Below are 13028 nucleotides of genomic sequence, written 5' to 3' on the forward strand. Positions count from 1 at the left end.
AGAGTACCAGTTCCTGCATGAGTACTGCACGGCCATGAAGCCTCTGACTGCAGCACTGGACATTTTACAAGGTGACTGTCCTTATGGGTCTTTACTACCCGCACTTGAAATTCTCATGCAGAAGACACTGGCTGTGAAAGGATCCCTCTCCAAGGTGACTGCAGGCCTTCTAGATGTCATAGTGCAGGTATGTTCCATCTTTAAGATAGTTAAAATTTCTTGAATCACTATTTATGAACATGGAAGAGAATATTCATTACCAATGTAAAAGAAGAGCAAAACAAATACAAATGTTAGTAAGTAACCTAAAGCAAAATTAAATCCATAATGTTGGCCCCACATTAGGCAAAGTTTTCTAGTAATTCAATGACATTATACATAATAGGGCATATAGGCATAAACATATCAGTTATATTTTTTAGGCTATCCAGACTCATTTTGCCTGTGTGCTGGAGGACAAAGATGCTCTTCTTGCAGCTGCCAGTTGTCCAAAATTCAAACTCCGATGGCTGAGAGATGCAGTAGGAGGGACCAAGTAAAAGAGCTTCTGATAGCAGAGTGTCGCACAACTGAGGTCAACCTATGGCCTTCAGATACTGCATCAGTTTTCAAACATAAAGGACATTTTCTTACAGTATAATGCTCAAACCCCATCAAGTGCTCCTGTGGAGCGGCTTTTCAATCTGGGCGGTTTGGTGCTAACTTCTAGAAGAAATAGACTTTCTGACAGGAGGTTTGAGAAGCTTCTGTTAACGAGATACAACTGGTTTACTCGGCTTACACCACTGTTTCACTCCTAATGTGTAATTACAACATAAGCTTAGTCCAAAGTAATAAATGTAGATAATAGAGCTTACACGTGGTGTTATACACTGTTTTGTTCTGTTTTGCAAAGTCACTCCTTGCTGCTGTAATGCTGTGAACATCATAAACAATGTTAATAAAACATGTTAAAAAGAATGTAATAGTTATAAACAATGTAGATTATAAATGGTAAGTTTTTCCATTAGGGTTAACAGATAAATATTACAGGTCAAAAAAGTATCTATGTTAAGTGAAGTCAAGAAAGACTGTCTTTATTTATTCATTTTTATAAAAAAAAACATGTATTTTTTTTCAGAAATTGTTTTTAAGTTCAACTTAAAATGTCAGGAGATAATGTTTGTTTTAAAACCTTATCTTTTTTTAAAATACAATATTGAAGGTTAGATTCTTTGGCCCTTTGGATTGGTGATTACTGTTAGAATATTGATTTATTCCATTAGACATTTTGTTCATGTCGGGTTGTTTGTTTTCCCCTCTGAGAAAATGGATATTATGCATAGATTGTTATCGCCTTCATCTGTTATAACAGGATGTGGTATCTGGGTTTGTATAACAGCAGAGATGATGTAATTCTCTCAGACAAAAGAGGGAAAACCAGACAGTGGTAAACAGTTGATGATTACAACATTGCTTGTCTTACCTGCATTGCCTCACATTCTTAATGGCGACGTTACATGTAGGCAAAAACTGTGAGGGTAAATTAATCTTCAGTGTTTTAAAAGGACCACTTAGTTTGTGCTGGATGTATGCCGAATGATGATCCTTTGAGGAAAAAAGAACAGAGAAATGGCAGCTCTGTGTAGTTTGACTCAGATTTACTGCAAACAGACTTTGAAGAAGATGTCAGCCTGCTGATCTACTCAATAAATCAATGCAGACTACAGTCATCTCAGCTTTTCTTACTCTTTGGTTAGTCATCCTTTGATGTACCCTGGATAGCAAGCAGAGGAGCAGTCTATAAATACTGTTTGTGGAAACCTTTAGAAACATGATTATTGGCTTTGTTTACATGTCTGTGCAAATTACTGCATGGACATGCTGTTTTTTTTTGTTGCTTTAACGAGCTATTTTTGTGGTGGGGGGAGGGGACGGCGGTGTGATCATGAGGAAACAAGACAGTGCGTCAGTTCCACTTGGTGAATGACTGAAGAACACACATAGCTAGACATAAGTATAGTGTTGAGATTTGCGGTGTGATAAGTCTACCTACTTTTTAATATTTTTTTGTGTGTACACTGAATTTGTCTGTCTTCAGTGCAACATATTCATCATGTGCATCCTCTGCTACTGTGTTTTCTGTTGCATCACAGCTTCTCACCTCAAGTGACGTTAAGACTTTCCAGAGTCGACACACCTAATGTCGAAATTCAGCTGAGCTGTCTTCGGCTCCACGCTCAGAGGTTGGTGCCTGAATCAAACTGACTCAGATTTGCAGACAGGACTCCACTAGTCTGCAGTTGTCTAAACGAAGCAAACTGTGGAATCACTATGAGATCATTCCCTCTGCAGTAGAAAGATCTGACGCAACCAGTAATTAGCTGGGAAAATCCACTAAAGTATTCACTAACTCCAGTATACTTTTCTGCCAGTGAGGCGTCCAAATTGCAGCACAACATCTTCATTGTTACCCTGCTCTAGGCTCAGGCCACATGGCTTTTTACTCAAGACTCTAATCAGTGAGTTATTGACTAGCCTTAGACCTAACTGCAAACTCAGGCTATGTTTTGTTTTTACATTTATCCATCTGAATTCCTGCTTCATTGACTACATTAGCATGCTTGGGCTGTTGGCACTTGAATGTAAAATCTCACAGCTCCAGTCATCAGTTTATATACACTAAATAAGGATATTTTAAGAAAAAGAAATAAAAAGACACCTCAGGAAATTTGGAGCATAAAAATTTGAAATTCTAAAATAAGACCTGGGTCAATATTATACATGCAGCAAAATAAATAAATATATCCACGTACAGTCTGATTATTTATTTGCTGAATGTTCCAATATTTTTTCCAGCTTTCCAAGGCCTCCTTACTTCCTTTTAGTGAACCTGATTGGCTGCAGCTGTTAACGTCTCTGTGCCAACATAAAAAGTGTTTCTTTGACAGAATTCACTCGGCTGACAACACTGTACATTGTACACTGGTGATGTCGAAAGAACTCCTTGCAAGTCAGGAATTTGTCTTGGATGTATTTATAAACATTTACAATATATTCATTTCAAACAATTGTTCATAAGTACCAGTGTTTGGGATGTATGCACACTAAGCCAAGGTCTGGTAAAAGAGCCAAACTGTCACTCAGCTGAATGTGGAGGGATGTGTGTGTGTGGGGGGGGGGATTAGTTTGGATGGTCAGGAACAGCCTAGCAACAACTAAGGCACAGGTCTGTCTGACAGGAATTATAAGCTGCTGGAGCACCCGTGCTGGTGTCCACATGTAAGCAAGTTTTATATCCACATGGACTGATGTCTAAGGACAATGTTCCAAAAACAACAACTTCGAGGTTGATTAAAGTTGTAGTAGACTCCAAAAGGAAAGAGAAAGTCTTCTAGAGAAATGCTCTTTGCTCTGATGAAAAAAGCTCCTCTTACACAAAAGCACTTTTCACACAACACCTTCAAGGCGGGACTGTGTCACATTTTGTCATGCTCATAAACCACAGAGCCGAAATTAAGGATCGGAGTTGGTAAGCCAGCAGTGGAGGTAGGGCAGAAGCAAACGTGTGGTGTGTGTGTGTTTCAAATTTTAATTTGTCTTACCACAAAAATGACTGATGAAAAATTATTTCTGGAAGTGTTCCTGTGAATATAGTGATCTCCATGACACAATCATGTGGATTTCAATGCAGGGCCACCTGAGGGCCCTGTGATCAAAGACATCTAATGCTGATATTCAGCTGCGTCCCCTGAACACAGAGATGTCTCGAGAATATTTTCTCATCCTTTGATAATATTGTGTACTGTTGATAACAGAATATTTAGGAGCAGCATGGCTGCAGCGTCGTCTTGTATCTCGAGGGTTGCCGGTTCGTTCCTCGGCCAAGTTGAGTTCATGTCGAGGTGTCCTTGAGCAAGACACCAAACCCCAAATTGCTCCTGATGGATCGTGGTTGAGGGCCTTGCATGGCAGCTTCCGCCATCAGTGCGTGAACGTGTGTGTGAATGTGATGTATGAGGTAAGCGCTTTGGGTATCATTCCAGGTACAGTAAAGTGCTATATAAATACAGACGATTTAAAGTCTATACAATTTTTTTCTGAGTAAAATTGCTCTGAAATTGTTCCAACTTTACATCTGAGAAATTCTGCTTCTATAAGGTGCTCTTTATTAAATCCAATCATATTAGTGACTTGTTGCCAACAAACCTAGTTAGTCACAACATATTTCCATGCCTATTTATTTTGAGTATACTTTACTTTTTAGGCCTTTTGTTCAAACTTTTTAGAGACCTTGATAAGCTAATATGAGCTAATTAAGATGAGCTAATATTTTTCATAAAACAGTAAAATGTTGTAAAATTTTTAACTTTGAAATTGCATTCATAGAAGCATTTTTTGCAGACTGTCGAACCTCTGCCCAACTTTACTTCTGAGAGACTCTGCTTCTCTAAGGTGCTCTTTAGTGTTGTCAATGAACCCAATTGTTTGCAACATTTTCACACATCTGTTTCTGAATACAATTTAATTTTACAGCTTTTTGTTGCTCTGTTCGACCGTTTTTAGATATCTTGTATGCATCAAATTCAAGATGAGCTAAGATTAGTCATGAAAGAGTAAAATGTCTTATTTTTAACATTATATTTGTTCTATGTTCTATTTTCAGTTAAAAAAAAAAGCTTTTTTTTTTTAAATTTGGTAATCATATATTAAAGTTTCATTGTGTCTTTCCAACGCATGCCAACTTTTTTTGGTAGTATTTGAGAGATTTTTTTTTTTTTTACTATTTTATTATTTATATTTTCTAACATTAAGTAAATAATTTTACCCTATGATGTCTAACGTGACTCACTCTGATTTTTAAATAAACAAACAAATAAATTAACACACAAATTTAACCTCATACTAAGAAATATGAAACGTTACTAATCTCAGTAACGTGTAAAAACTGATTTAACGAGGGGAAAATATTTTAACTGGCAAGTTCAATTGGAGAAGGGGTAAAATGAGGACAACCTGAGGAAAAAAAAAGAAAAAAAATTCTGAAGGAAATTTAAACCTAGAATCACAGGTCACCCATCCATTCAGTCGATGATGGATTACTGTAGTTCACGTTTACACACTTGCACCTGTTGTATGAAACAATAAAATAGGTTTTAGGACTCAACCAGTTGACACATGGCAGCTCTGGAGGTCCCCTCCCACTTTTAAGCCGAGTGAAGGCGGGCACGGCAGGCCGTCCTCCGACGTCAGAGGCGGCTTCGTTATTTAAACTTGAATCAAGCGGAGGAGGAAAGTTTTCAGAGCCGGGACAGCGTTGCCTAGCAGCCGGGAAGAGGACTCTGGCTAGTTCACGTTACCGTTTTTTTTCTCTTACCCTGAGGAACAGCGGACTTTCCCCGTCTCAGTCTGCCTGTCATCTGCCTGTTTATCTCTCGCAGTCTTCATACCAAACATGCCACAGACCGTGACACTGAGGGGACCCTCTCCGTGGGGTTTTCGACTGGTGGGCGGACGGGATTTCAGCACACCGTTAACTATCTCCAGGGTAGGTAGCAACTTTTCTTTCTGTGTCCATTCATTGAGTTGCGCGAAACAGACGAAGAAACTCGGGACCGAGCTTGCCGGGGAAAGTTTGAGCTGAGAAAAACCGAATTGCTCAATTAATTAACAAAATAATATAACAGCGGGTTGTTCTCTCTAGCAGCTTCAGACGCATTGCTCATACAGACAGATTTTACCGTCTAAGTTCTGGTAATGGATTTGTCACCGCTGTTGAGTCATCGTAACCGACCAGCCATCAGAGATGCGTTCAATATCACCAGCCTCAACAGAAGAAAGAAAGAACTAAATATATGATTACTTTTTAACCTAATTGTCGGAAAATGACTGGTGTTACAATGGGTCTTCTAAACGGTATAACAGCATCAAGATAACTGATAACGCTAACTAATCATTGCTAAGAATATTGACATAAGTGATAGGAGTCCTAGAAGAGCTACATGAACTTTCCTGACCCTCACAATTTGGGTCAAGAGTCAGAGTGCTGGCAGTGGATCTGGCAGTAGCCATCAGTTCATCCCGGCCAGGACAAACACAACCTGGTCTTGCTGAAGGGCTTCCAGCAGGGACGGGGGGGGGGGGGGGGGGGGGGGGGGGGTGCTGACATTTGTTTTTCATCAGTGCTCATTGGTGCTGCTGAGGGATTCCAGGTGTTGTGCTCAGCTGTATCACCAGCCCCAAACTGTGCATATAACTACAGGGCTCGGAAACTTCAAACTAGAGGAGCAATTTCTACATTTATAGCAGGTGATTAAGGACTTTGAGAGGGCAGAGGAACCTGTAGGTCACTCTAAGTGCTTTCTGTTAAAGGGGGAGAATAAAGCTGTGATGATACTTTGACTCACACAACATGCTCAAAAGTCTTGACAGATATATGTCTGCAGGTTAGTGGTTTCATCACTCTCACATTAACAAGACTCACTTGCAATACTTGGCACTTTAAGCTCTCTAAATCACAGCAGGCTGCTGATTTTACACCCAGAAACCAAACATGCATGACATCAACAAACTGGAGCAAGAAAGTAACTTTTTGTCAGTAGAAAGTTTTCAAATTTTATACTTGATTTTTGATCTTTATATTCTCTGTCAAGACTACTCTCAAAACACAGAGAAAGCCTGCCACTTACTGCAAACGTCTTGTGTTTTAGGTGTATTGCATAGGTGGGACGTTTCCTTATGCAGCTTACTGACATGCCAGGCAAGGTTTTTGGTTTCTATGTGATTGATCACACAGTTTCTATCTAGTTTAATATGTGCATACTTGCATAAATGCAATGCTTGTTTTTTTGCATTTAGAAGTGTTGCATAACATAGCCATGATGGCATCACTGTATCAAATTGCAGGTTACACTTAACATATAGTTAAATCGCAAAGGTGGCAGTAAAAAAACTGTGAACACATGGGAGAGCTGCTTGCATGTGTGGCAAGGGGTTGTTTTTTTTTTTTCCTTTTTTTTTGCTTTAATTCCAAAATCTTGGCTCAAAAATTAAAAGAGGAAGCAGCTGTTGAGACACAAGCATATGCAGCAAAATGTGTAATGTCTGAGGCATAATACATACAGTGTGTTGGCAGCAAATCCCTGGATTACAATATCTCCTTAAGAATATCTTTCTTTTTTACTGTCAGGGCTTGATAATTGTTTAATCTAGTTTATGAGCGACTTTATAAGCCGATAAATCAAACTCAAGGAGAGGTAATAAAACAAAGAATCCTCTCGGTTTGCGTCATGGGAGTTGGTGAGGCTCCGATCTTGCATGATGTGATCTATTGCTGCTGATATGCAGGAGTATCTCTTGAGCTCGAGATTCATCACATGCTTGTTGCTTCTTGCTGCAAAGCACAAGCCCAAGACAACAATTCAAATGTGTTGAATGATGACGCAGAAAGAGATACATGAGGAGTGTTTCAGAGAAGGATAGTTTATGTCTTACAACATCCAAAATTTGTCTGTAAGGTATTATGTAAAGTATGCACAAGCTAGAATAAGCCAAACGATAGTAGTGAGTCTGTTGGGTAAAATATTCCCCCCCTCCCTCTTTGCTGTTGAATACCAAGAAACACCTGCACTTATTGATGGGGAAAGTTGTAAATACCACAAACAAGTTGTGATGCCATCAAGTGGTTCTGTACCAAAGGTGTTAATGTTCCACCATAAGCTCATAAGTCTCCTGTCAGCCCATTAGAAGCTGAGTCAGTGAGTCTGTTTGACTGGGAACGTTTGTCCTGTTTGTATGTGTGTGTTTGGTGAGTTAGGTTGTTAAATTGCTTTGTGTGTGAATGGGAGTCAGAGAAGTAGTAACATAAAATCACTGATAGAACTGTGAAAGCATTTAGGCTGCATGTGTTGAATGTGGCAGATGTGCTATAAGTTGTATTTGTACATCAATGTTGCAGGATTTGTGTCCTTCTTGCCAACTGGTAAACAGTCGTCCACTGAACAGGAATTCACATGTTAACGTTTGGTAAATAATGGATCTGTTCATTTAGCATCCAGCATCACTTTTATGGTCATCCTGCTGTGTGGCCACTGTAAGATGGCTGCCTAAAGATGGTCATTGTAAGTTTCAGACAACTCATGCACAGGTCACATTCCTCTGTATGTCAAATGTCCATCACAGTTTCCCGAACCTCAAGGTGAGGTCTTTAAATTATGTACACGTTTGCCATTTTAGGCTTTGGTGTTTTTGCTCAGCCCAGTCTGGTGGTAAACTGTGAAAAGACATGAAACAATATTATTTTACATTGTTTGGCTTTCAGAGAAATCTACCATAGCTTTGAGCTTTCTTTCTTGCTTGTATTGTCTTTTCCACAGTGGGAAGGAAGTATCTCTTGGTCAGCTATAAAATAATATATTATTAGAGGGTCTTTTTTATGGTCAGCCACTAAGTTACCTATCTGTAACAAAGTGTTTTTCAATAAATACACCCAACCAGGTGCTCAAAATGCCTTTAAAAAGAGAGGTCAATACAAAATGAGCATTTGAAAACCAAACTTTAAATGTAATGAGGATTAAAAGTATGTCAATGAAATTTTGCTGGGTGGAAGTCATGTTTATTTTCCTATTAAAGTCACCAAATATTTTATTTGTGAAAGTTTCACAAGCAGACACACAACTCACAATAAGTTTGACAACTTTGGGGTTCATTAGCCAAAAGTTCATGCTGCACTAATATTATATTATAAATGTAGAGTATTTAAGTGGAATCATGCAGTGGTAATTCATTCATATCAGTTTATTAAAACAACAGCTTACAACAGTGGTGGATATCCCACAACATGAAACGTAAGGGTCTTAATAAGTCATGTGTTAGGTGTCATCCTGGCCTTATGATGTCAAAAAATGTGAACAATATGATAAAGTGGACCGTTTTAAATAGAAGCTGTCATTGATTCAGAACAGTTAATGATCAATTCAAGGTTCAGACCTGGTTCAGGTGTTTTTTTTTTTTTTTTTTAGGGATGTACAATATTGAATTTTGGCCGATACCTCATATTTTAAATCTCATTTGACTGATTGCTGATCCTATTCTACGTAAAACAGACTGGATTTTGTTCTCAGCGCCTGTTATTTTATTGGTTAATTATATCGCTGGAATGGCTGATATCTGATGTTTAATTTTGAAGCGAGTACCGGCCAACACTGATATTGTTCAGATAAGATCATGGATCTCTAGTTTTTTTTAGTGGTTAATCACAGCATGTTGCACTGAGACACTGAACAGTTGCCAATGTGCATTCAGAAGTTTAGAGAAGGTCAAGTTTACCTGTAGAGCATTTTAGATTAAGTCTCACGTCATACAAAATAATATAAACTTTATCTGATAGATAGAAAACACGTTCTTTAATAGTTTGTCAAGTAAATGATTCATTACTAAGTTACTTTTAGTTGTACACTGAAGCATGGGAGAACAGGTTTCCTGGTCAAACATTGCCAAAGCACAGCCCTTTTTTGGCAAGTACTTTAACAGTTTGAGAAGATAACATGAGTTGAGTTTCAGTCTCACGCCTGCTTTCGTGGTTCGCTTCAGCTACTTCTCTGTTAGTTTCTGCTCAGTTTCTTGTAGATTAAGCTCAGAATTTCAACAACTGGTGCATTGCTTCACAGGTACTGTTGTCACAACAATTAATGTTTTATTTGATTTGAATGATTAAACAGTAATTGATGGCGTTTATGACCCAGTTGTTTCACCTTCACAGTTTTTCTCCTTGACTTTGAGCAGCCAGCCAGTGCAAAGACCTGCAAAAACATTCGTTCGTGATTTAGAATAAATTCCAGCCTCAGGCAAATCTAAGTTTGTGTCTGAATAAAAAAAAGACACAACAGTGTTTACCAGAGCTGAGCAGACTAGCCTGTTATTTGAAAGTTGTAATCCTTACCCATCCACAAGGCCCAAACACATGAGAGACACACTGACCCGACTGGCACCACTTTCACAGCTGATTGCTTTTAACAATTTAACGTTAATTTACAAATGTTTCAAAGTGAAACTTATGACCTAAGGTAATATTAGTAACCTTCTCCCCTGTGTCTGGCTGTTATGCATATAATCCATCTTCTATGCTAAGATGGCTGGTAGAATACATCCAGATTTTCTGTTATTCCTCTCGCTGATTGAGACAGGATGGCTAATCCTCTCTTTATTTCATCATTTAAGTCCACTTGCTGTCAAAATGACGGATGAGCAACACGACTCATTTAGAATCGCCTTTCAACATGCACAGCACTTCCATCGTGATCCACGCTGCCTAATCAAAGTCTTCTAACATCCCCTCAAGTTTTAAACAGATCCAAAAAGGACCTGAACCAGGCTTGCCTTAGATGCAGATCTTAGGTACTAGACTTCAGGCACACCAATACAATATGAGAATGGGATAAACTGGAGTGATCTGTTAATATAACCTCTTTTCCTTTTGAAGTGATATAATTTCACCATTCTTGCGATCCTCTTATGTGGCCATTTAAGTCACAGGCAGTTGCATATTCACCTAAGTCAACGACCTTTGCACCTCTTCATCTCAGAGTACGTCAGTCTGTCTGTCTGTCTATGCCACATGCCAGAGACAGGACATGTGACTTAAAGCCACATGGATTTGTTTCCCGGATGCTGCTGTTTATAATTGTCAGCTTTAAGCTTCACACTGGCCTCTTTCTTCTTTACCCTAGACTTTAAATGCTGCAGCCTGTTGCCGCAGGTCGAAGCATCACGTGGTGAAAAACATCAGGGGAAGCACACCCCATGTGCAAAGAGCAGTCGGAATTATTGCTAGTCTGTTTACAAAGCAAATTTACAGGGATTATTGCAAGAAAATGGTGCCTATTTATTCATTTATATATATGATTTTTAGAGACTGTAGTTAAATTCTGACTCTTCTTGCGTTCTGATTAAGTTCAAGTCCCTCATGTTTAATCATCAGCTGCAGTGTTGTTTATAGCTCTTGGCAGATTAATTGTCTTTGTTTGAGTGTGGTTAACACACACCAGGCGGAAACTCACACCCGAGTCTATGTTTTGGCTTTCCAACCCATCACAAGGTCATAACCATGGTTCCTATCGCATGTCCAACAAGCAAACAAAAGCGTCTGACTAGTTGCCAAGAATTATTCTTTCTGCTGCTGAGGTGTGTGACTCAAGTGTCCCTGTGGACTTTATGAATGACGGCAACATTTAAAAATGACATCTTACACTGCAAAGATGCTAAGAAATGACCATCCAGTAAATGTAGATTGGGGAGAAGACATTAAGATGGGCAGTTTAGGTTGAAAGTTAAAGGATCCTTTCAGTAAAAGAAAAGTAATAGTGTAGATCTCGATATAAATTGACAGGACACACATGCATAATCAGTAATGACATGCCAGAGGACTTTGCCCCGAGGATGATGTCACGCTTTGGAGAAACTGTTCCACTGGGTTTAACATATACAAACATCTCCACGCTTTCTCTCTCATCTTTGCTGTTTTTTCAGCCTCTATTTTATTTTCATATGCCCCCAGTGAAACCACACTCCAGCACTTATTCACCAAGCCTTGTCGAACCACATGATGACTCTGTGTTACATGAGACTGTCATTTGCCAACCGCCATATCTGTTAGTGTTTAACTTGCTGACTTTTTTTAGTAGCAACTTCTTATGGAAATGAAGGGACTGTTTACATTGCCTAACAACCAGCTGTTGCATCAGTTTTTCCCCAGATCCATCCCACATGCCTTGCTGATACCTGTACATCCTAAACCAAGTTCACGCTACAAGATTTTAAGAGTTCTAAATCGCATCATGTGCCCACTATACGAGCGATCTGTGGTAGGGGGTGGGGGGTGGGGGGTCACACACTACAAGATTGTTTGCCAGACTTTTCTCTGATTTAGTCTGATATTTATTAAGCAGTTCCAGCTGTCGTACAGACAAGTCTCTCCTTTGTTATAAGTGTTAGACTATAATAAGACTAACTTCTGGTGATCTGTTTTTAGTCATCTGATGGTTGGAACGGAGCTGACAGTCTCACCATGACTTCTCTCTCACCTCTTTCTGAAACACAAAAAAGACATGAATGTTCTCGCCAACGTTCAACCTAAACGTGCTCAGGATTTACCTCTAATCTGGGTTGTTGATCTAAAGTCTCCACATCTTCTCTGCAATGATACAAGTAGGCTTTAAATCTGGTTGTGTGAACTTAGGTTTAGATGACCAGCAAAGAAAAATAGGCAATTTATCTCTGTTTTGATGTGTGTTGTATTTGTATACAAGTGCTAGTTTGTCAGTGCACAGGCAGTTACTATTGTGTGCAGTAACCATCTTTTGTTTTTATTGTGCAGAGAAAGAAATGTGGTTAAAGTTTTCTTTTTTAGTCTGAGTACATAAACAGTTACTCAATAATTTCCAAATGTTTGGCACCCCTAAAATGAAAGCAACAAACTTCAAATAGTTTAAAAAATAAATGCAAATAAGCCATTTTTGTTTAATCACATTAGCGTTTCCAAGTTATTGAATAAAAACATCATAGACTGAAATAAATATACAAACAAAGAAATGTAACCCAAATCCTGTTTGGGTTACTTTAACTGACACCCGTCTGATTAACATATATACAAAACATAACTCTCCAAACAAATAGACCAAATTAGATTTAGTGTGAACATGACATGTTTCCTCTTGTAAACAATAGTTTTTTTCCCCTTTAATAATGGGCTTATCATTTGCAGATCTCGCTGAAAGGTTTAGAAATATGATTCAAATATGGGGGAAGGTATTAGAAAAAAAAGAAAAAAAAAATCTTCAATTCCCTGTATTAACAATCTGGAAGGTTCTTCAACCTGGCTTCATATATAGCTAAAGAAGACACCTCTTCGGTGGAAAGACACACATTTGTAGATGATTTGCAGTTTGAAGGACATGGGAGTCCACCAACTGAAGAAACCAAAGTACAGCTGTATGACAATGCTCTACCTTAATTTGCTTTAAGACGAATACATAAAGGCTACAAGTTAAAAA

The 13028-nt window shown here is 38.7% G+C and overlaps 1 protein-coding gene across 1 annotated transcript in view; it reads left to right on the top strand.

The window, feature by feature from the left end:
* The first annotated feature begins 5277 nt into the window (after nt 1-5277).
* pdlim4 (PDZ and LIM domain 4) overlaps nt 5278-13028 on the top strand; it is a 45980-nt gene continuing 38229 nt past the window's right edge. The window contains exon 1 of the mRNA XM_042008224.1: nt 5278-5527. Within this exon, the coding sequence (XP_041864158.1) occupies nt 5435-5527 (93 nt within the window). The 5' untranslated portion in view covers nt 5278-5434. The remainder of the gene's footprint in view (nt 5528-13028) is intronic.

This window comes from Melanotaenia boesemani, chromosome 15 (genome assembly GCF_017639745.1).
Source record: "Melanotaenia boesemani isolate fMelBoe1 chromosome 15, fMelBoe1.pri, whole genome shotgun sequence".
In the NCBI taxonomy this organism is placed as follows: domain Eukaryota; kingdom Metazoa; phylum Chordata; class Actinopteri; order Atheriniformes; family Melanotaeniidae; genus Melanotaenia; species Melanotaenia boesemani.